The sequence below is a fragment of the Thermobia domestica genome, chromosome 10, assembly GCF_964235325.1.
Source record: "Thermobia domestica chromosome 10, izTheDome1.hap1.1, whole genome shotgun sequence".
Classification (NCBI taxonomy): Eukaryota; Metazoa; Arthropoda; class Insecta; order Zygentoma; family Lepismatidae; genus Thermobia; species Thermobia domestica.
In genome coordinates, this window is record NC_137463.1 from 116,200,180 (window position 1) to 116,226,587 (window position 26,408).

General features: G+C 35.8%; 1 protein-coding gene across 1 annotated transcript in view; it reads left to right on the plus strand.

Moving 5' to 3' along the window:
• Positions 1-26,408, plus strand: part of LOC145662669 (anoctamin-4) — a 237,085-nt gene that overhangs the window by 120,707 nt on the left and 89,970 nt on the right. The window contains exon 4 of the mRNA XM_081728471.1: positions 13,635-13,814. Within this exon, the coding sequence (XP_081584597.1) occupies positions 13,635-13,814 (180 nt within the window). The remainder of the gene's footprint in view (positions 1-13,634; positions 13,815-26,408) is intronic.

The following is a 26,408-nucleotide window of genomic DNA, read 5'->3' on the forward strand; positions in this document are numbered from 1 at the left end:
AATTTACCACTACCGAAAAAGGCGAAGACCTAACCATCGTAGGACAAGGTAATGCTGAACGTTTTCTGGGACTGCCATGCTGTTGTACTAACAGATTATGCTCGTAAGAGGCAAACCATCACAGAAGCATACTACAAAAATCTGCTGGCGAGGTTACGGGAGGCTATCAAAACAGAACTCCGAGGGAAGTTGCTCAAGGGAGCCTTTTTGCTGCAACAACACCCCAGCTAATTCTGCACAGACCACAGTCACACATGCTACTTCTTTGGGCTATCAAATTTTGCCTGACTTCGTATTCTCCAGACATGGCACCAGTGATTTTTCCTTTCTCCGCTGTTGAAGAAACTGTTGCGTAGCAGGATTTTCGGAATGACGACGAGGTGATTTTCAAGGTGCAACGTTTCCTTAACAGCCAGAATGAAGACTTCTACAACTAAGATCTCCATCAAATCACTCATCGTTAAGAAAAATGTGTCACATTGAAGAGTAATATGTAGAAAAGTACTAATATCATCACCAAACTTCATGGTCGCCAGCTTGAGTTTTTCGAGGTGATAATTAAAACATTATGACTAGCCTTTGTATTTCTAAGAAGGAAAATGTGGTCTCAGTTGAAGATATTCCTAAACTTCATGCTTTGTTAGCTTATTGACATAATGCTTGTAAATAATTTCCAATATCCCAACTTCAGTGATTGATTCACATTGAAAAACGACCTTTTTATCACACAGATGATCTTCAATAAAAAATAACTTTACATATAACATATTGAAAATCTAAATATGCATCATAAATTTTGATTTCGTTGCGTAATCGTTCCTAAGTTTCTTTTCTGGTTTTCTCAAATTTGTGTCCCATTTCAATGTCATTAAGCCCACAAGCTATGTTTTTTTTTTTTAATGAGCGCATTAGGAGTGTACTGGTAAGAACCTGTGTCATGAAAACTCAGTTGGGTTTCAGCCAACGAAACACGTCCCAGTTACGTGTTCCTCGAACCTAGTATACATTTCTTAAGGTTTTAAAATTTGTCAAATATTGTCCTCTCAACTTAACTTGTGAGACATGGAATGGGCACACCAAACCATTTCGAAAAGAACTCAAAATAATTTAAAGTGTTCCATTATCTGAAGAAAATAAATTTCCCTAAGACGAAGCATAAATGTAATCTAAGCTACTTGAGTAAACCTTAACAGGTTTTCTAGAGGTATTACATAAAATGTTTATTAAGATTTTAAATTCTAGTGGAATCCAAATTCCATATTTCATATTTTAATAGGGATCCCAACTTCATTTTTTTATGGGGTCAAAAATATTTCATCTCCAGGAAAAGTTCCAACGAAAAAAAACTTGGATGAGCCAAGAAAAAAAAAAACAAGAATAATGTGAAATTGGGTCTTGGGGAAGTAGTTAACGACTAATGATCTTAAAATTCGAATAATTCATTATTTGAACATGTGAATAATGGTTACTTAGTGTTATTCGAACAGCAGAAAAATATTCAAGCAATTATTTGAATAAAGAGGATTTGAATAATTTTATCCGCATCAGTGAAAACAACACTTGGAATCCCGTTGCAAGAGGCTAGAACCCAAAACGTATTTTAACGTCGATGGACCTTGGTATCACCGCTGACTAAGTTTGGTTTTGTAAACTATAGAATTAATTATCTGCTAAAATAAAATTTAAAAAAAAAACTAGAGTTTAGAGTTCCTAGTAAACATACACATTTTTGGCTCGGAATACCCATGTTCGATTCCCAGTAGAAGCTCATGAAGTTCGCATTCCACATACGCGTTGAGCTGTAGATATGCTCTCCACATAGCCTCAGTGCTGAAATGGGTGATTAAACTTCAAATCAACCAACAAACCAGAGTAAGTTTAGCATTAAACGAATATTTAGAACAGATAGGGAAACAATGAAAATAGTGTATAATTACATTAAAAACTGTTACTGGTCGATCTCATTCAAACATTACGGCAATAGTTTCACTGATTTTCAGTCTTAAACTCCCCCTGGCGACCATCAGTTTCTTTTCTTGCATAGAGTTTACATATAAAATGTCAAGATCTTACCTACCTCTGCAACATTTCTAAAGTGTGAGCAATAAAATGTCAAGCATTGATACGCGACTTTTGGTTTCTTGAAATTAACTGTGTAGGGAAATACTGAGAGTACTTTTACATGCAAGCAGACCGGTATGAGTTCCAGATTTATTCGGCACTTAGACCCGGCCAGTAGTATGCTGGCTTTAAATCTAAGAAACTAACTATACTTCTCAAGTAATATTTTAAGGAGAAATTATTGCACTTCTAGCCTTTGTAAACATCATGACTTTAAAAGTATTAGAGTGGGTAAAGTTAGTTTATAATTATATATAAAACTAACCAAGAAAGTTCTGTCACTTTTTCACCCACCACTTTGGGACATCGATATGTCAAATAAGACATACCTGGAAGATAAAAAAATAGTACCCATCAGCACAGGCGACCTTCTGCCAACGTTCTGGAAGGTCATGGATTCCATCGCGTTAGGACATGGTGGGCCGTGAAGCGAAGAAGATATCAAATGCATTCTGTACCTCTACTAGGGATTTCAACTGCCGTCCTCTAAGGTGATTGTCCAAGGAATGGTACAGGTGATAATCGGACAGTGCAATGTCCGGGGAGTATGCCGGATGCAATAGTTTTTCCCATCCAATTCGTAGAATGGTATCCCGGGTCATCCTACCCACGTGGGACTTAGCGTTCTTTTGTAACAGGAAAACCCCTTTGCGATTCAGAATTGAGTTTTTCTTGAATATGGCTCAACTGCTGACAGTACACAGTTGCATTGATGCTCTGACCAGCTGGTAACAGTTCCCGATGCACGATGCCGCGAGCAGACCACCAAACACACAGGAGGACCTTCTAATGATGTACTGCTGGTCTCTGCTGTTTCGAACCGCTTCATGGGATGCTAACCAATTATGATGGCGCCGTGAAGCTTCGTACGGGACCCACTTCTTATCACACGTCAACACCCTGTCCAAAAATGGCTCCTTCCTCAGACGAGAGCAAAGAAACATTGATGTTTGCTCGCGTTACCTTCTGACCCGGAATCAAATTATGTGGGACCATCGACCCAATTTGCAGTGCTTCCCAAGTTGATGGAGGTGTTGCCGGATGGTTTCTCCACTCACACTGAATTGTAGTTCCAGTTCCTCACATGTCTGCCACTGTTCGCCTCAATTGCTGTCTGAAGATCTTCATTTTGTACATGTGTTGTTCTTGCGGCACGTGGTGCGTCTTCGAGTGTTTCGTTATCGTCCTTAAACTTGTTAAACCACCGCTCGTAGTCAAGATACCATCACCAAAGGCCTGGCATATTTTCCGCCCTGCTGCAGCGACACTTGACCCCAGTTTGAACTCCAAGAGCATACATACCCTTTATGACGCTCTGTGGAGGTGCCATGTTCACTCTGTCCTTATGCAAGTTCACGGTGTAACCGAACAGCCACAACCAGGTAGTATGTTGGATATACTCACACCAGCAAGTGACCTTCGCCTTATTTCCATTCGCATTCAATTCATGGTGTGAGGGCCACTGGAACACAGACCTCGACAAAAAGCGCCAGATTTTTCTTGGTTACCTTCACACACACACGCGCGCGCGTGTGTGTGGGAAACAAAAAAATCTCAAGAACCATTTGATGGGTCGCCATCAATTTTGGCCAGGATGGGGAAGGTCAAAATTTAGAAATGAAGTTCGTTGACGGAACTAATATTTAAACGGAAAGTGGTGGAAATCAATCATTTCCAGTTTTAACGTTATCACTATATAGCCAAACGGTAATAGATATCGTCCGAAAAATATGTTTCATCTCCATCCTTAACTTTCTTCTAAATCTGGAAGTAATATAAAACTATTACAACTTCCGGTTCCAATATTAACCTACATGGAGCAAAAACAGTAACAGCGTTTGTACACGTCCCCGGCAATGCCGGAACCGGAACCGGGGCTGCTTTACACACGCGGCCGGCAAAACCGGATCCGGCTCCGGCAATGTCGGTACCTGCGCTGCTTTGTACACACATCCCAGTAATGCCGGTGCCGAGAAGTAGTTTGACTTTGAACTTGACGGAGAGAACATGATTACATCAATTAACAAACGATATCTCCTTGCCTTGTTGTACTTACGGCGAAGAAAGAGGAAACAAAGCAGCACTTAGAAAGATTTGGATCCATCCATTGTTGATAGTGCGTCATGTGGAAGGTTCGTTTTATACATTATATGAAAGGCTGCGTAAATATGATTCAAAATTTTCGAAAATATGGGGGAGGCTAAACAGAAGAGCGAAGAAACAAGGTTATTTGCTCTTTGTGTGTGTGGTTGTGTGCGCACGAGGTATATGGCCTTCTTTTGGTTTCTTTCTTTTTTCACTTTTGTTGCTATACTTTTAACATCTCTTTAAAGTTCTCAAAATTGAAACAGACGGAGATCACGGTATTTAATAATAATAATAATAATAATAATAATAATAATAATAATAATAATAATAATAATAATAATAATAATAATAATAATAATAATAATAATAATAATAATAATAGGTTCTGAAAAGGCAGCATTGAAGTTGCCTATTCACTTAGTCCACAATCGTTCTTTTTGATCTATAGGGTAAAGCAGCATGCAACCACAAGACCTGAAATTTTCTTGTTCTGTTTGTGCTTTTTTAGTTCTTTCTATAGTTGTGTTTTAGTTTGTATATACTTTGATTTTATTTACAACCTTTGTTATGCTTGGGAATGTCTAGTTCTTCGATTATGATTGAGATTTAAACCCTTGTTTTCTTATTATGAAGGTTATTCATACGCTACATACTGGGTTGCATAATTAACAGGATAAACACTGCGCAACTATCCTAGATTCATAATTTCTTCATATCTCCATTTCGTTCATTTCTGCCATGTTGATTTTTTATTATGACTTCATATATGCTAACACATATTCTCTATCAAAACGAATCCAATGACCCCTTTGTTTAAATCGTTTAAGTAAGTTTCGGCTATAAAGGATAACAAATTAATATACATAGGACCTACATACACCTGTGAAACTCACTTTCCGCGTTGCCGTTGTTAGATAATTCAAACAAGATCCGAATTTCCCTTGCTGAGAATTTATGTAAATAGCAAGCCGATATATTTGTGGTACTTCACAGTCATTTTGATTATTTCATTCTTCATTATATATTGAAGTGATGTGAAGAAAGAAAATAACAGAAAAAACTGAAGTAAACAAAAAAATCCAAATACAGGAAAAGAAACAAGAATACACAACGCCTTGCCACTCACTCACTGTAGCTAAATTGAAGAAACCTATCAGCAAGCCGGCTCCGGCATTACCGGCTGCGTGTGCATCCACGCATAAGAAAGCATTGCCGCCGACAAAACCGGAGCCGAGACCGACATTGTCGGCGGCTAGGAGGACTGCATTTGCCGGTCCCGGGTGTTCCACCAGCTTTTTTGCCGGCTCGGAAAGCGTGTGTAAGCTACCATTTGATTACATTGCCGGCATTGTCGGAACCGGACCCGGCATTGCCAGAGACGTGTGCACACGCTCTAAGAGAGAGCGAGAAGAAATTTTTTGTTCGATTTATCGTTCTAAGAATAGGCACTATCTTCTTTCTTAAGCTAGAAGTATTCCCTTAAAGTTTTAATGTTGATCACTATAGAAAAAAAAAACGGTAATGGATACCCAGAAACGATTTCTTGTAATGAATTAAGCGACTCAAGCATATGTTGTATCTCCACTCTAATCCTACTAAAACCGAAAGTGGTAGAAATGTATTACCAATTCCAGTTTTTATATTCGTTGAAAAAAAAATCACGCCAAATTTCCCTAATACTGCTACTTGTTTTAAAGAATGAGTAAAATTTTAAGTCCGCAGTCCAAATTAGTAGCCGTTATTGATCTGCTACATTAATGCCACCTACACAGTAATTCTATAAAATTATTAGAGCTTGTATCTCATTGCTCAACCAGCCATTTCTCGTTTGGGTTATTTGTGATTTTCAATGAACTTCACTGTTGACACATGTTAGTCTATAAGTATCCAACTGTAAAGAAGGCGTGTGTTTCTCACGCACACATAAGGAAAATAGTTCCCATATTAAAGAGGAAAACGTATTAATTATGTTTTAAGTGCTCAAAGTTTTTGTAGTTTAACTTATGTTGCTCGCACAATATAATAATATAATGCTACGTTTCCTGTAAATAGTTTTCCAAACAGAATGGCTTGGGAGATACTTTCCTTGTGGAAAACCTTGAAAAATGTATCTTTCCTCAGAGAAATGTCATTAATCTTTTGCATACAAAGTAACATGTTCAACTTGATATTTACATTATTTATGCTTTCAGCATTTGCATATTCGAGTACAACCAGAGAACTAATAAACATTCGTATCGAAGTATTGTAGATTTTGCTTTAGAGTGACTATAATAACAAATAAAGTATTCTAAAAGGTATCAAAAACAATCGACGTTTTCCAATTTTTGGATATTTTGATTCTAGACTAAACTTAATGCTCATATCAAAGATATATTACTGTGTAAAATAAGATTTTAGAAAAATATTACGCTTAATATGAATAAACTGATAACCTCTATTGGAAACATTTAAAACGTTACTTCTCTAAAAGCAACAAATGAAATATTTTTCAATTGTGCGCGGCAGCCGAATTGCCGTTTGCTCTTACATCGACTTAGTATTGCCTGTGAGATGAGACGAGACAAAAATAGATTTTCCTCGTCTCATGTTGTCTCGATACTCGAAGAATTTTTATCCACTCATTTTGATTCTGGAAAACGCCTTCCTCGTCTCGTCTCGAAGACTTTTCTCGTCTCGTTTTATAAATTTATGTACTGTACATAATTTATACACTTATTTTTTTCTCAGTTTCATGTAGAAGTTATCAGAATCCTTCCGCGTCACGAGAGGTCCATGAAGGGTGTGATATAATAACATTTAAACCATGTGTATATTATGTAATGACTTGCATATCTTTTAACGTTATAAAATGATCTTCATTGTGTTCGTACAATCACATTATCAATTTGTAATTTTTATACTATAAATCGTGTAATACTTAAACAGTACCTGAGATCTAAGACTGGAGTGAACTAATCTTGCCCACGACGCTCGTGAAATTTTCCGTCTTAAATTTCTCGACTCGTCTGAAGTTGAAAAATGTATTTCTCATCTCGACCCTTTTTTCGTTTTCGAGACTACCAGTATATACCTAAATGTCATCTGAAATTTTGCTCGAATATCCCCATGACGGTTTTTCGTGGAAAATGATATTTCAAATTAGTTCCAAAATTAGGTGCAGTTATTTAGCTTTAGGGACAACCCCTTTGAGGAAAAAAATTAATAATTTTTGGAATGCAGAACACACCACAGTAAAGAGTGCAAAAACATTGCAGATTTTATAATGGGGAATATGGGAAGCTGTCACCCATTTCCGAATTTTTTAAGTACCTTATGTTCAGAGATGGAGTGGGTCAGTGGGTCGATGGGTCAAGTTTTCTGTGTGGGTCAGTGTGTCGTGGGTCAACAGAATGTGACCAACCACCCACCGTGACCCACTGAGACCCACCACCCACCATGACCCACTGTGACCCACCACCCACCGTGACCCACTGAGACCCACCACCACCATGACCCACTGCGACCCACAGACTTAGTCTGACCTACCGACTCACTCTGCTCAGTGCAATGTAGACAGTATCTTATGAAGATTGGTGAATTTGTCTGCGTTTTACTTTCAAGACTTTGATTTCCCTTCCTTTTCCATTTGTTTATGTCTACTTACCTGAGGTGAGTAGGCTATATCTAAGTGAAAAAAGAACTTCAGCATTTTTGGATATTGATATTTGTAATTGTAATAATAGCGATAGGGCTTATACTACTACTTGGCTTTCGAGGCCTGTCAGTTTTTAGAGGAGCTAACTACTGGAAAATTACATTTTTGAATCACTGTAATATATAAATTATTATATAAAATATTGAATGTAACTATGTGTGCCTGATCATCACGGCCAAATTGTGAAGTCAAATGAAATGACTTTTGGTATATAGTTAGGCCTTAATCCAAACTGGGATGTTATATTACTTTCATTATAATACATATCCTAAGGAGGTAGTGAGGATCCGAATTTTCGCGGAAAAAAATGAGTATCTCGCAAGTCGTTAGACTTACGGAGCTGAAATTCAGTGTATTAACTCTTTATTGAAAATAACCAGAATGTGTCCTAGCATTTTTTTAAATTCTCCTATGGGGTGGTGGTGCACTTTCTATATATGGAAAATTGGTAGTGAGTTGGTTTGTAAAAATGATCAAAAACGATCGATATTAGTTAAGAAAAAAAATTCAGAAACAAAAAAATACAGTGCTTCGCTTCATATAGCCATTGCTTTCTACTATAATAATTGCTGAAGCTTATGTTTATTATATGAAGCGCTTACAGCACAGGGCAATCAACTCATAAAGTTGTGAGAAAATAGACATAAAATTGTACTGTAAGCTTAATTACACGGAAATTTTAGTTTGGATTGTGTGCATAATTATATGGAAAATTTTACTTTTTTTTTCCTTTACGTTGGTCTACTTACCTTAATTTGGGACTTTCAAATGTCATCCTTTTTCCTCTTAAAAGTATCGATAATTCAACAAGGAAATAATTATACTATGATAACTTAATTTAAATTCATCGTAATTTGACCAATGACAAACAGAAGTGTGGTAATTAAAGGGGAAAAGGGGGGAAATTCCCAGGCACCTCTGAACAATTCCCTGGAACCTCGTTCCCTTTTGCCTTCTAGGGGGGAGGGAACTTGGTAATGACATCAAACCTTCATGTGTAATTACAAAAATTAAATTTATAAACAAATAAGAAATCATCAGTTTATCAGGTTTTAATTGATAATTTATGCACAAGATTTCCTATCGAAGATGTGGTAGATGAAGTTTCTGTTCTCCAGAGTCGACATTGCCAACTGACATACTCGATATAGAAAAGATATTGTATGGAGATAGAGAGGTGATACTTCTTGCTGAGTATTTTAAAACTGACCGAGAAAAATCGTTATCAAACTTAAATCTAACAAGCAGATTGTCGATGAGATGCAGAAATTTCTACGTCGGATAGAAGTATTATCAATTTCCATGACTGAATGCGAACGGGGATTTTCCGTTATGAATTTACAGATGACTGGTATTAGAAATAGATTAAGTGCTCAAACATTGTCTAACTTTTGTTCATCAATATTAATGGCCCACCGCTAGACAAGCTCAAAGTAGGCGAGCTAGTTATTTCTTGGCTGAAGGATGGACATCATTCCGCTGCGAATGATTTACCACGAAAAAATCCTGGAGGTCAATAGGAAATAAACCCGATTTCAGATTTGTTTTAAGGTGGCAAACGAGTTGTGGAAAATGTATACTTGTATTACTAATAACTTATTTGTATTATTCAACTTTGTACCTAATTTTTAATAAGTGTCTTCTTTCCTTTTTATAAACTAGAAGGTAAACTACTTTGAATAAATATTCATAATAATTGCAATTATGCATATTTGTAACTTAAATTTAACGTGGTGTTTTAGTGATTACACAAATTACAATTATGAGCATACTTTATGGAGATGCTCTCACAGAGGGTACCCGAGCACAGAGGGTATGCTATGAAAAACGGATTTTTTAAGTCTTTAGGAGAAAAATACTGTGAACTGAGAAGTCATAACCTTTTCCGTATTGTACAAGGGTATTTTCCTGCGAATATAAGTTTCTTTTAAAATGCGTTCAGAAATTAACACTTGCAAGAATACTCTCTTAGTACAAGTATATTTTATTCACTTACTAATTTCCCCCCAACCCGAAGCGCTTCAATTTCCTCAGTGACGTAATACTTTACCATTTTATATCGTAAAGGTCAGATTCACCGTTATTCTAATAGAGTGATGCTTGAGCAATTGACCTCTGAAATTCAAACTCCGATTAGTGACAATATCACAGTCTTGTTTTATTGCAAGTGTAAATTCTTTAGTCAGTAGAGAAGAGGACGTGGATCATGTGTCAGAGTTGATGACGATGGATTTTGATGAGTCAGAGTAGGTCACAGTGGATGAGAGTGGGTCACGGTGGGTGGTGGGTCATGGTGGGTTACAGTGTGTAGTGGGTTAAAGTGGGTCATGGTGGGTCGTGGGTCAGTGGGTTGTGGGTCACGATGGGTCGTGGGTCAAGTTTTCATTGACCCACGCCAACTCTGCTTATGTTCATACCAAGGGGATGATTCCAACGTATGATGTACATTAATGTCCTGTACAAATAATAGTTGGAAATGAGAATGAAAATCTTCCTCGTTCCTTCACAAATTATACAGGATGGTCCAAAAGTAGGAATACACCCCTCCATTGATCAAGTATAACGTTCTAGTTTATGAGTTTATTTGCTTCGGCTCTTCTGAGCTTAAGATATAAGTATAAACTAGTGGTGAGCACAAAAACCGGTTTTTCGGTTTTTGGTTTTTAAAAAACCGAAATCGGTTTTTGAAAATTTTCTCCAAAACCGGTTCGGTTTTTCACCTGATCCGGTTTCGGTTTTCTTCAAAACTGATTCCGGTTTTTTTTTCCAAAATTTGTTCTATTTTTGACTAGAATGGTGTTTCGTTGTTCTCCGGAAACCGAATCCATTTCCACAGAAATAGTTCTACGTGTTTTCCAAAAGTTTTCACCGAAACCAGTTTCGGTGAAAACCGAACCGGTTTTGGAGAAAACCGAAACCGGTTTCGGTGAAAAACCGAACCGGTTTTGGAGAAAACCGAAATGTCGGTTTTTCGGTTTTCGGTTTTTATAGAAACCGGTTTTCGGTTTTTATAAAAACCTGTTTTGCCCATCCCTAGTATAAACACATTAAAAACAAATAATAAAGAAACTAAGTCTACCTGATAGATAACAATAAGAAATGATTTAAAATGCAATGAGCTGATCACTACGGTACTGTATACCTACTTTTAGGCTATACCCTGTATTGTAAACAGTGCAAATCGCGTAACTTTCTATGAAAGTAAACTTCATTGTCAATATTTTAAAAGTATTTTATGTTCATGTCAGGGGGTTGATTCCAACGTATAATGTGAAATAATCCTCTGCAAATAATAATTGCAAATCAGAGTTATGGAAGTTCTCGTTTGCGCTTACACGGTTTTGTGAAAAAGTAAAAATAACTGCATTTTATGCGTGCATGATATCACTCACCGGATACTTTTCCTAACTACTTTTGGTTCATACCAGCAATCTGCCTACTACGTATGATATATATTAATAGTAATTGGATATGAATATTGCTGATATTAAAAGAAACAAAAGATGGTCGGAATTCATTGTTGGGGTTTTTTTCAGTTATACGGTTTAATTGATGAAGCCTCATTCTTTCCAGAATCATAGCTTTGAGTTGATGTAATGAAAATGCAAACCTAAATACTCTTGTGAAATAAACAGACTGATTACAAGAACATTCGGTAGCAAATATTAATCTTGTCATTTCACACCAGAGAATAATTCTTTCATTTTTTTTTTTTTTTTTCCTGTGCTTCAGAACTTTCATTAAACAAAAGATCTGCGTTCGTTATCGGTGAGGTCACTGGGCATGAACATGATCGTGCGCAAAATAGAAATTATAAATGTAAAAAGGAAAACTCTTCTGTGACTGCGCTGAATCAAAATAATGTAATTCCGTTCAAAAATTGGGAATGCACAACAGGTTCCAACTTGAAATCCTATAATTAAGCTTGGCTTCAGCATCTTCACTCTAATCCTGTCGGGCTGAAATTGAATTATGTAACTAATAACAAGTCACAATTCATAAAAGAATGCTAAAGGATATATATATATATATATATATATATATATATATATATATATATATATATATATATATATATATATATATATATATATATATATATATATATATATATAGGGTATATATATAGAATTGATGAAATTATTTTGTGCGTTTAAGATTTGGGCCTAATATTCATCCTACTCAAGGGTAGGTTTGTTATCTTCACTGATTTCGTTGGTGTCAACGAACAGATGCCTTAAGTAAGAGGCAGAAAAAGAAAATGGTATGCACCTATCAATCTCCAAATACCGAAGTCAGAGGCAACGTTGGAACAGCACCCAAGAAAACTTTTCTGTAATGTTATTTGTACTCGAACAAGAACAGTATCTCGTTTGTAAAAATTATAAATATCACCATTTTGGTTTGTAAATATTATTTGCAGAGAACATTAGAATCCGTTATACGCAGGAATCTGCCACCTAAAATGAACGTAAGATACCTAAAACAGAACTCGAGTCTCGTAGAAAATGGTGTGATTTGTACTTTTCACAATGTCTTTTGACACAAATGGGAAAGGTTATCATTCTGTTTCGCAGCTATTACTTGCACGGGAAATTCGGTACAACATGCGTTGAAATCAGCCTACTGGGTTCGTTGAACTTAAGCTGTCTTAAAAAAAAAAAAAAAAAAAAAAAAATCGGCAATAAGTGATGGCTTCTCATGTACCCTATTAAAAAAACTTTGCAATGTTTTTTGCACTCTTCACAGTGGTGAGTTTTGTAATCCGAGACTTTCTATTTTATTTTCCGAAGGAGTTGTCCCCAACCTAAATGACTGCACCAATCTTTCGAAATAATTACAAATTTCGTTTTCCGTCAAAAGCCATCAAAAGGATCCTTTCTGGAAGTATACTCCTGGATACTATAGGTAATTTCGCTTCACTGTAGAATAGAATTGGTTTTATACTACAAAGGTGAAAGGCTTACATTAATCTAGAAAATTGACCCCCTCCCCCCAAAACAAAGTTTTCCTCTTTAGCGGCTAACTCTTCAAATTTTCTGTGAAATACATATGCTTGCCGAATGCCATTTAAAATTACATTAAAAAGACATTGAGCATTTAGAAGGTAGTTTCATGTGAGTTTGTATTTGTGTAATTTGAATCCCAATGAAAAGCAATTTGCTCTTACCTAGTGATTGGTTGGTTGATTGATTTGGAGTTCAACGTCCCCTTCAGCACCGAAACTATATGAGATTTGAACCTACTGTTCAACGCGGAATCAGAACCACATGAGCTCCTACCACGAATCGACCAGGGTCTCCCTCTTAAACTAACGATATATCCATAAAGGAGTTCCCATACCTACTGACTTGCCCTCATTGAATTTCCTTTTTAGAACTGTCTTATGGCTATATGGTAACCGTACGTGCGTTCCGCGGTGAACACCCGTGTTCTATTCCCATGTGGTTTGGGTCCCACGTTAAGCTATAGGTCCACATCTTACGTAGTCTTGGTGCTGAAAGAGACGTTAAATTTAAAATCAATTAAGCAAAACTTTCTTTTTTAAAAATAATAGGTTAATGACCCTTCTTAAGAAAAGAATGGAATATTTGCAGTTAAAATGTTGTGTACTATGTTATACTAGTTCTTTAAGCATTTTTCACTTCTGTTTTATTATTATTATTATTATTTTGAAAGTGGTTACAATTTGTAAATTAACAAAGAGAAATTTGTGTATATTTTGCAGTCAGAAGCGCAGGTTCAGGCTTCAACGTTGTTCTTCAACGACGGGCGTCGACGCATTGATATGGTGATGGTGTACGAGGACGAAGGCACAGAATCAGATCTCAGAAAAAGAGAAAAAAGAAAGATTTATGAAAAGAATCTACGGAAAGAGGGACTAGAACTCGAACTCGAGGACAAATCGGTGAGTACGACACACTTCCAATCATTGCATGAACAAGCCTCTTTTCTTTCTGTGCTTGATTTGTCACATGCAGGTTGTCACTTGCACATTAACTCGAAAAGGTCATTAACGACAAATCTGATTTACGTAAGCTTCCATTTTGTTCATGAGCGTGATACCACAAATTGAAATTGTTTCGTGTGACATAGTTCTCTCAACAACTACCCGAAGTAATTAGAAGGAACACGTAATATCAATACCCTGTCATTATACAATTCTATCATCATAATTCAATTAATTATCATTATTGAAATTTATGGTTTAAAATAATTTACGGTACTTATTTTATTTTTCCTGTGGACACGCTTTGACTTATAGAAATTATACCGAACAATAGTAACTGATCGTCGTATTCGCAATGAAGCAGCGTAATGGACAAATTACAAAAGCCATATAATGCCGAAATTGGTGATACATCAATATTTTACACGTACTACACTTAATCATTTATAAGCTGTCCTCCTTTCGTAAGTATTCAAAATATACAGGGTGTTTCAAAACACCGACGTTTGGGATGTGACTCATGACACCAAGGTAAGACAAAAAGTGTAGACCAACCTGGGTGTATAAATACCTCCTTTCGGAGTTATAGCCTGCCGAAAACATGAAAAAATGAACTTTAAAAGTCTATAGCTTCAATACGTACTAGGGGACCTACCGTAGTTGGGTCAAGACTTCACTTAGGAACTAGTATGTGCCCTATCCAAATATCCATGTTTCAAAATCCTGCGGTAGTTCCGCAATAACTTTTATAGAGGTAGTTGGTGAATATTTGAAATTGTATGCCCGTAACCAAACTCCTTCTATAAAAATTGTTGCATGAATACCGCAAGATTCTGAAACATGTATTTCTGGATAGAACACATGTACTAGTTCCTAGATGAAGTTTTGACCCGACTACCGTAGATCCCATAGTTTTGGAGCTATGGGCCTTTAAAGTTCATTTTTTCATGTTTTCGGCAGCCTATAACTCCGAAAGGAAGCATTTGTGCACCCAGATTGATCTATACTTTTTGTCATATCTTGGTGTCATGAGTCACATCCCAAACGTTGACGGTGTTGTTTTGAAACACCCTGTATATTTTAAATACTTACAAAAGGAGGAAAGCTTATAAATGATTAAGTGTAGTACGTGTAAAATATTGATGTGTCACCAATTTCCCCATTTCGGCAAACGTTGTCGGTGTTGTTTTAAAACATCCTGTATGTATGAAAGGAATTTCGGAGGTTATAAATTGCCGTACAGGAACATTAGTAGTTAGGATTGACTGTGATACAGGACGAGGGGAGCAGGGGGGTTCAATGATAGACCTCTCTGGTGCGAAGGGACCCTGGTTTTATCAACGGCCATGTGAGCATGGTGTGGACAACATCGTGTCCACAGGTTTTCTCGGGGTTATCCCATTTTCTTCCCACATTTTTATTTCACCCATTATTTCGTAAATAATTCATTTTCATTAATCGCCGTCTCCTTTAGCCTAAAGTGCATGTATTAGTGTTATGTTACGTATTATCTGTCTTACTTGAAAAATATTAACCTTATAATACACAACGCTATTTATATCAAACAAAGAACACCTAAACACCTATAATGCTGTTTCCTTTTAGAACTCCTTTTAGAAAACTCCTTTTAGAAGGCAATTGCACGTTTTAATTTCTAATTCATTCATCATAAGTAGATATGCAAGAACAAAGCAGAATTAATCTTAGCATCACAAAACATGCAAATGTTTCATTTAGCCCTGATCGATACAAATCGTACCAACTCAGGGAAAATTAGAAAAACAGATTTTGTTCAATAAATTTTAAAACTAATAAACTTGTGTACTTTAATTTCACCCATCATTCTCTCTGCACTTAAGAATAGTTATTATAATTGAAACTTAACCAGTTGAGAATGTTCCTAGAGCATTGCCAGAACGAACTTAAAAAGAATGGAGAGATGGAGCGGGAAGGATAACTGTGATTGTTTCTAGATGTAAAAGTAAATCTTTTTATCCGTACCATCTTCTGTTTCTCTCAAAAATTCGCAAAATGTCATCTCTCTATGGCTTACGGTTTCCAGAGATATGACTCCTTAAATCTCCTGAAATACGAACTTTTTGGCCAATATCTCGTGAATGGTAAGTCATAGAGAAATTATATTGGTGTCAGTCAATACCTACGAGGATGGTAAACATTTTTGTACCGATATTAATTGGTGGCCATTGGCCAAACCAGTGGCTAGTTAAACAGTGGCCACCGGTTACTATTTGGTACCAAAATGTTCGCCATCCTCTTAGGTATTGATCAACATCAATATCACCTCTCTCTAACTTATGGGTCCCGAGATATGGCTCCTTAAATCACCAGAAATCGGACATTTTTTGGCCAATATCCTGGTAAAGGTAAGAGTGACGCGAAAAATTCCATCACTTTCTCAGATAGTTTTCGATGCTTTATCGAATGGAGGGCTCAAAATTGAATCGCGAATAACAGACAAACACACACACAAACATAGATAATTCAGTTACGAACATTTAAGTTCGTTGTAAATCGAGTTAATTTAAAGAAAAGTCAAAGATCGTTGTTATAATATGGTAGAAAACATAACTAGAAACTGTCAACAAATGTCTGTTTCTGATTACCTTATACAATTATAAAATTTTATATAATTATAATTTTTTTCTCTCATAACATTTCATTTCCTCATTAAAAATTGAAAATATGAGTTGTTCTTCACATACGAAGTGTCATATAGTGTCAGTTTGCAGGATCTGTTCCCATTTATTTATTTGTTTATTTATCGATCACCAATTACAACTCAGAGGCCATTTAAAACGGTATATCTAACAACAACAATAACAGTGGAAAGAATTTGAGAAGGTATCCGCCAGCCCCTGTTTAGTAGGAACCACCCCAGCATTTTCCTGGTAGGACTGAGGAAAACCCTGGAAATCTCCGGGATGGTCGGCAGCGAGAATCGAATCCACAACCTCCCGAATTCGCCAACACTCTACCATTTGAGCTAGTACGCCATTTTAGGTTTCATCATTTTGTACCCAATTCACATAGAGTCAAGGCGTTTTGACTGTCTTCAGTTTCTATCTCATGGTTTGGGGGAGGGAAAAACCACGCAATACATTACGAATATTATTATTTACAATTATCAAGCGGGATGTGCACCATTCCTCTGAAGATAAAAGTCGAATACTACATTTAACACACTAGTCTCAATACCTAACTTGAGAGTTGACAATATTTTCAAATAATACTAATTAACTTTAAGGAGATATTACTTTCAAATGACTCGATAATGTTTATTTTCTGCTATACAATTCGGGTAATTTAGGACCATACTGTGAGGCAGAGCTAGAAGGATCCGTCGCAGACAGAGGTAATAGACCATACGAAGACTCGTCCCACTAATCCCACTAATATAGCGTATTTACAAGAACTGGTATGTAATGTAGTCACTGTTAGGAATGTACTTGTCACTTAGGAGTGTTGTGTTGATGTTGGAAGACAAAGAATGACAATATATATTGGATATAATATTATAGGTAAACAACAATTAAAGTATAAGAGTTAATCATAATTATCGGTTCTATCTTGGCTTGTATTTAGGCATGTGTCACAGGAGCCCGGCCCCAGGGTGGGAAATATGCAAAGGTGGCCGGGAGAGAAACTTAACCATTTCGGGATTTATGGTATATATATATGGTATGGTGTGTATATATATACCATACGTATGTATTGCTTTAAAACTAGTCATTTAACATCTACATATCACTGCTGGATTTTTTTATTGTTCAGTCGCACGTGTATTACGAAACAGATCACATGTATTTTGAGAAGGAGTTCGTTAAGTTGGTGCGGGTCATGATGTCATCCGTTTGGCCTTCAATATTACAATGCAAAAAAAGGTTTATTTTGTTCTGTCGCAAATATTATCCAAAAGATTTTTAGGCGTCCAATAACACACATGTATGTCGTCGACATGACCATCAGACATGTTACGGCTTCTTTCTTCCTTTTCTCCCCTCCCCTCTACAGATCTGTACGTTAACACAGGGCCGGTTCAGAGGGGCCTAAACTTTTGAAAAGGGGATTTTTTCAGAATTCTCATTTCCTCGAATTTTCCTTTTCAGGTATATAATACGGACAAGCAAATGATACCGTTTGGAAGGTTACTTTATTCTGATGAGAGTGAGGTACGAACCATAATCCTAAAATAAATAGTGATGATGCAGTAGCTGCTTGGCTGAAAGTCTAAAGTTTACTAAAAAATCTCGAAATCCCAAAAGGATTGAGGGAAATCTATACTGAAAACTGTTGGCACTGTACCACAGTGCGACTGATTTATTGCTTCTTTCGTTGCAATGCTACTGGAGCTAGAATAAACTGAGGCTATTGTTTATTGGATGCCAGCATAACCCGTTCATTTGATTGTGTACATCCCGCCCCATTACTGAAAACTCAATGTAAGCTGAAGCGGTGGGGTGCTGACTGCCACGGGTGCTGACTGTCACAGCCAATTAATGGTGCTGATTGCCACGACTGGCTCTGATTGCCAATATCAAGGTGCTGACTGCCACGATGGCGTGCTGACTGCCACGAGCCTGAGAGAAAGTTGCTAGACGTAATATTACCGGACGCCAAGAAGCATGAAAGAAACTAGATTATCCTTAGGATCGTGTTGTTCAGACCAACACCTAACAAAGGTAAACAGGTATGTACACTCATGTCCAAAATTATTGTCACATAATTATAAATATGTTGTTCTAGTAATATAATTTGATAACGAATTCGCCCGGTATTTCTTATAATGTTAGTATGTGTATAATCGGCAAAGACAAGTATGTGGTAAATTCCATGTCAAAAGAGCATTAAATAAGAACAATAAAACGAAAATAAAATTTTCTTTTCCATTTAGTTACATTTCATTTTACTCATTATGATTTTCGTATTTATAATTCTTTTCCTATGAAATTTATCACAAATATAAATTTCCTGATTATACACATAATATAAGTATTAAAAGTACTCTGCAAAATTATCAAATTATATTCTTACAAAAAGACAGTTATAGATATGCGACAATAATTTTAATATGGACATGAGTGTACTTTCAGTTTTGTCAGGGAGCGGTGCGTACAAAATTGGTACGATTTATGTATTCTCACTTGAACTCCCTATGTCAGCATGAACTGTGTACTGCTGTGCAAATTGTTTCGAGCAGCTCATGAAAATTCCATCAAAAAAGCACTGCTGGCTGTACCTCACAAGGGAAGTTCAGGAGAAAGCACTCGCCTGGAGAGAAACTAAGCATGTCATTTGAAGTCCCAATTCATGCTGATTATAACAAGCTAATAAAATTCCTGTACGGTTGAGAACGGTTCGAGATATTCAACTTGGAAGTTTATGTGAGAAAATGAGGATATACGCATTTATACGCGTTAAGTACAACGTAATTAGTAACGAATATTGACATACGAATTGAAAGCTATCGGAAGTATCAGAAAAAAAAAAGTGTTTCGCAATAACTAACGGGTTTGTTAGATACGATTAGTCATTACATTGTTCACAATAATCATAGGTTAGAGACGAAAATTGATCACAGTTGTTCTTTTGTTTTATGAAGAAATGACGCAGGCAAAATACTCCCTTTGTTTCATGAACATTTTATATGTGCAATTGTGTTGCATCCGTCAAGAGAACAGTTCGTAGAACCAAAGCAAAAAGCAAATTCGACAAGTGATTCAAAAGTTATAGGCCTATAATTTGTTCGTAACCTGCCTTGCAGAACGCAAACTGAAACAATCTAATGTATCGCGGTGATCGGAAGTGATTCGTATGGACACGAACTTTATTTGATTGTTTCGTTGGTACATTTTAACGTCCAGATGAAGAAAATTCATACTATGTACAAATCTCCTGCCATAATCTTTGATTGATCGGAATCAAAACACATCAAATGGTTGCACAAATCGTGTGCAATTCTTTGGTATCTTCTCAAACATTAGGTCTTTGCCATCCGTCATGCAACTTGTAATATGCAAATGCAACATGCAAATTGTCTGTGAATGGACCCCAGTGATCAAGCAATAGCAAGTTCAAACCACCAGGCTTCGCCATGGGTGAGAATAGTTAACGCATTGAAACGTGCATCCACTCATTTTCTCATATAAACTTCCAAGCTGAATATCTCGAACAGCTGTCAACGTACAGGAGTTTTATTACCTGTTGTAATCAGCATGAATTGGTCCTTCAAATGACATGCTTATTTCTCTGCAGGCGAGTGCTTCTCCCAAACTTCCCTTGTCAGCTTGCTTCAGACTATCATATCCATTAAATAATACAATAAAACAATTAATATAAACAATGAAATGTGCAAATTGTACATATAACAGAAAAGACAATCCCTTTATAAACATCCAAGTGTATGTCGTTCCACTTAGTGAGCATCTTTGTAACTTATAGGATGCCACATAGATTTGTTGTGATGATTACTAAATTAATTAATAATCATAAATTTAGTATGAGGGATCAATTCCTCTCTTTCCAAATACATATTTGCAATCAGCGACAGTCGTGGCAGTCAGCACCAATAATTGGCTGTGGCAGTCAGCACCCGTGGCAATCAGCACCTATCCGCTGAAGCGGCCATATTGTTTAAGTCTATACTGAATATAGACCCAAAAAAGGGGGAGGGGCGCAAAATTTTCGTGTGCCCAGGGGCATAAAATACCTAAATATGGGTCTGTTCTTCTATTTCATTAACGATACTATGTATTGTTATCTTGCTGAAATATGAATGAAGATATATTAAAGTATAGGTTTCGTTTTGATAGATGGTGTGGTTATTATGCGCTATCAACTTTTAGGTTTAGAAAAAATAGTTTTTCTCGATTTTTTCGAATACTACGCATAAGAATTTGGACTCGCTGTATCATTTTGTTCAACTCGATAAAGTCCATCAATCGGTTGTGTTTCATCTTTGGACAATGTATTTTTTATGTCGGTTTAGAAATATGTTCTATTTGGTTTAGAAACGGTAATAACGTTGTCGAATTTACATTATATAAGAAAGGTGGTCTGTAATTAAGTGTGGTTTCGCTGTTAGAAGCTCTTTTTTTTTTTTTTTTTTTTTTAATAGTGATAAGCAATGTAACTAACCTGTAGCTTTCTTCTTCCTTTCTTCGAAAAGAAAAATCGCAAATGCACTTTTAGGATAATAAAGAACAATTGTTAAGCAATTTTAACGATCCGCCGGATTTGGTAGTTTCCTATTTAAGATTCCAGTGTTTTCTTTTTCCTCTAAATGAAAACAAATGGCTGCCTCTATTACGATTAAATGTAAAAACCATGTCAAGACTGGAATTACGAAACATTAATTTCAATTAATTGGGACCTTTTTTCACTATTATTGTATTTATTTCTTTTTTAAAATCAGAAAAGGAACAGAAAAAAGAAAGGAAGCGTTCAAGGTTGCCATCTTCTATTATTAACACATTTGACGATTTGAGACTTGATGGACAACGACTTAGAACAGTCTCCCATCAGTGGTCAATTAAGTACATACGAATACTTCAAAGAAAATAACCACTAAACTCAATACTTGCGTTGTTTCACGTTTCAGCCTATTTTGGTCCAGGCTGTACTAATAAAATTGTTTCGGAAAAAGACAATCGTTAACTCTTTTAAAATCACAAAGTTTTTAAAGAAACTGTCGACTTTCACCTAGGAAGCTGTTATTTATACTGTTAATACCTTAAATTCATTCCTCATACGTCATTATCTTATTAATCGAATGCCACCATACGCTTGTGTCGCAATCCATAAAGTCGCGTAATCTTCATTTTTTTTTTTTTTTTTCGGAAGAGACTGTTTAATTTGGACACTCCGGTTGAGACCTCAGGTTCAGGTAAGTATCTGCACGGAAAACATAAAAAAAAAACTAGTACATATCCTAGGCTATTTATTAGCCAAGTATCATTAAAGTACGTGTAGTATATTGGAAGATAAAGAAAAAAATGAACCATGCACAGCAATATATGCAGCTACTATCAATATGCGAATTAAACAACTTTCACGATGCGTATGAACGTAATTCCTGAGGGGAAAAAAAAATAATTATACGTTAGACACAAGTCTGCATTTCCATATATATAAGAAACCAGCATTCTGTATAAAAATATAATTCTTTCACCTACGTTCAACTGTTATCCCAGTGATAATTCTCGAAACAAGAAATGAACAGTTGTTGAAAACGATTACTTTGTGAGCAAAAAGTAGAAAATCTCAAAGCTATTAGAAAGAATTATAATTCTTGGTCTTAGTCGCAAGTCCCGAATTTGTGGTGTGGTCCCGTGTTAAGCTGAAAGTTCCGGATCTACACCTGATAAAACTTCGGTATTGGAAAAGAAGTTAAATTCAAAATTATCAATTAATAAGGTAATTTTTTTTCACTTAGTTATTCACATTCTGTAGTTTACATTGTACTTTAGATGATAACATGCCCATTTCTTACTTCTTTGGAAAAATAATGCTTTTATTTCCAAAAGATAAATCTCAGAAATGAATACACAGTATAATATTTATTTATCGTGGGCACAAGGATATCACACAGAAATATGACTATAAAAGGCGAATCCCCTAAATTACAGTATACACTTTTATTGGTCAAAGCAATATGTACTAACGTAAGAACAATGCAGTAAAGCGCATCATTGACAATATGTCATGAGTAGTGAATGTATTTTCATTTGTAAATCAAATGACTTTCATAATTTCACGCACCTTAACATATGGCTGTAATCAATTTACTGTGTTTAGATTGTAATACGTCGCCGAACAAACATTGACTCAAATGTGTTCAGAATGTATTTCTGTTGTATATTGTACTTCAATTATTACTTTACCCAAGTTAAAGGAAGCATGATACATAATTACTTACAATTTCGAATTGTTCTGATAATTTAGGTTCGTAGCTGTAGCAACACTGAGCGGATAACCCATTTACAGAAGACGAAGAAGAAAAGATAATTGTAAGAAATTAATTGTCAGAGCAGAAAATTAATGTGTCAGTTACCGTGTCTTAAACATACAGGAAGATAACCGAAAGCAGTTAACATTCGTATGCAATGCCTTAAAAATGCGAAAAGGAAGAAATTATTTTCAGGAACGTATAATAGCCGATGAAACACTTGTCAATGATAAACAGGTGACGTATAATGGCTTAAAAACGCAATGAAGAAAATAAGAAGCATTTCCATTGCGAATTTTTACATTTGGCTAACATGCAATGGAAAGAATGCTAAGACTTTTTTTTTTTTTGTACTATTATACGTAATATGGGCACCCTATTTTTTTTCAGTTGCTTTGAGATACTATCTGCGCGCCCTCGATATAAAACAGGGCAGGTTTTCACAAGAACATATATCTATAAAGAGAAAGAGAGTGAGTAAAATTTGTCTATGTTTGTCTTCTAGAGAACAATAGTACAAAACAAAAATAATTATAAATACAGTAGTAATAATCACTTCTAACGAAAGAAATGGAATCTTTCAGTTATACCATGTAGGCTAAAGGAGACGGTGATAATGACGATGAATGAAGTAGTAAAATGAAAAAAAGGGGGGGAGAAAACCCGTACACATGGGGCTTGTCCACCACAAAGCCCACTTGCTACAAGCTGAATCGAACAAGGATCCGAGTGAACACTCTATCACTGAGCCACCACGGTTCTCAAGCACTTGTAATGCAGCTACTAAAATAAATACTATCTACGTATTAGTTTTTTTTTAATTTTATAAATGCACTAATAACAGTATATAATAAAATATATTTCTGCAATATTAAAACTAGTGTTGTCCACGAGGTCATAAATTCTGTGAAAGTCTCGTCTCGATTTTCGAAAAAAATTTCCGTCCCGTCTCGATTCTCGAACCATTCTTTCTAGTTTTATTTAGTAAATTTATGTACGAAATGTATGCCCTCTATACATATAATATCAAAATCATTGTATAACTGATCTTTACTAAGTAGTAGCGTGTTCACCTCTGTTGCGTGGGATGCGTGGGAGCTGGCTCACGTGAGCGCGCTCATCTTTTGGTGAGTTTTATCATAACCTAAGCTCGTTTCAAAAGTGAGCGTTTATAAACCTGTCAATACCATTAACAACACAGTTTTTATACCAAAACTCGTTCTTATTCGTATTTTATTGCCTTTTAAGTACAGTTCAATTCTTTACAAATGTTTGATGTACGTTTTAGAAATTTATTATAGAAAAAAAAGGAAGTTCATGAATCAAAATATTGTACACACTTTAAGATAAATTTTATAATGTCTAACTTAGTTGCAGAAAACATAAAATGATGTATTCTGTACACTATGAGTATATACAATTTAAAAATAAATAAAATACATATTAATGTAGAATGTAGGCTAATTCTTACAGAAATCATTTAAACCTATTTTACTGTTCACTAATAAATTATTATTACACAAATATGAAGTTAGACTTAAGATTTTGAAGCAGCCTTGATACATGACTTCATTTTCTTGGCAAAGTCGCGTTTTTATGGCGTTAAAATACTAGTAGTTCGTTTTTTTTTAAGTACTCCTCATTTTATTATGGATGATTTTTATTTTATTTTATTATTCATTGGGAACTAGGCCGGATAGTCGACAGTCTACTGTATCTGTATTTTAACAAATTAAATAACCTAGACTTTAATGTATTAGGAACAAGACATTAAAAAATATCGGTTTCCTTTAACACTTTATGTATTCTAGCTGGGATTACGTGTAATGATGTATGATTAGCCGGAACAGGTATAACTGTGTATTTTCGTAACTATCAGATTATCCTTTCTTACGTTGGAACATGTGTTATTGATTCACACAATGCATAAGGATACCTAAGTGTTATAATGATTTTGTATGGATCAAAATTCCTGTTATTACTTAACAGTAGTCCCGGTTGCAATATTCACACTACGCTACCCCTGACATTTGATAAGAATGCAAGAGTTACCTTGAAAGTTTACAAGAGAGAGTAGGTTTTTGAAACAATTACTTCAGGAATGGAAATTATATGGTAGTTACCGTATTCATGTGGTAATTTCATTGCCTGCATGTAGTGCGGTCAAAATATTACCAAACGCGAAAACACGGTATTTTGAAGTCGTATGATATATGATTAATAACGTAAGCAATTTTATTTCATAACAAGATATACAAAAGTAAGGGTAGTATCATAACTAGAAACGTACTTCGATGACTAACCATCAGCTCTGTTTTAGGTGTATTCAGTGATAATTTCAAGGAATGGCCCCCGGAGCAATTTGTCCCCAGGAGCTGTGAAATTCCTCTCCGCGATAAATGTTCGATAGTGTCAAGGGTTACCTGTATTTTCATAGCACTATTTTCATCCCCTTGTGTATTGAATTTTCTCCCCCGGAGGAAATAGTTTGAAACCATTACTGGTTGTATTTAATGTTTTACTGCCGATTCAAGTGTTTCCATGGGCTGCGGTGTCTCAGTGATAGTGCGTTCACCTCTGGTGCGTGGGTCCCAGTTTCGATCCCAGCTCACACCGTGAACAAACACATCGTGCGTGGGTTTTCTTTATGTTCTCCCGTTTCTTCCCACCTTCTTCATTCCACCATTTTACTCATTTCTCATCATCACCGTTTCTTTTAGCCTACAAGGCATAACTGTGGGATGTAAAACTCATATATTTCCTTTCATTTTTTTTCAAGTGTTTTCATGACATGCCGTTGTTCGGTTACTTTCCATGGACCCAATACCAAGAAGTAATGGATCAAAAGCTGACCGAAATCAGCTGAATGCAATTTTAAGAATACAGTGAAACCTGTCTTTAGCGGAATCGAGCGGGATTCTCAAATATTTCCGTTAAAGTCAGGTTTCCGCTTAATGCAGGTATACGTTTCCTTTCTTAAAAAAATACTTATAACGGACATACTGAGAAAATATATTGCTGTTCGTACCTTGTTCAATTACAGTACTTCTTTCTTCTACGAATTAATACACAGAAAACTTAAAATGAACACAAAATATGCTATGCACACGTTTTCTTTATTTTTTCCAATAATCAAGCAGGGTTTTCTGTATACACTGCTACTTGGCTGCTCGAATTTCCGCACACATTTTAGCCTAAGAAACTACATTAAGTAAATCAGAGTTATTTTTCTGTAAGGCAAATTGTTGAAGTTCCTTTAAACTCCTGAGAGCATCTTGATACGTCTTTATCCTACTCTTCTTCCAATTCGATATTATATTCCTCTTCTTCCTCCAGCTTGTCATCTCCTTTCCGACTTTCCGTATGATTCTATAACGTCGTCAATCCTGCGGAGAAGACCACCAAAATTATATATAACGACAGTCGCAATATTTTATATGACGACACTTATACAAAGGCCCTCAGTCATATTTATATTTAGAACAAGCTACGAAAATCACATAAACCAGCATATATGGCATTTAATTTTCCTTCTTTTTATTGTGGCGCACAATTACTAAAATAAATACACACCTTTAAAGATTATG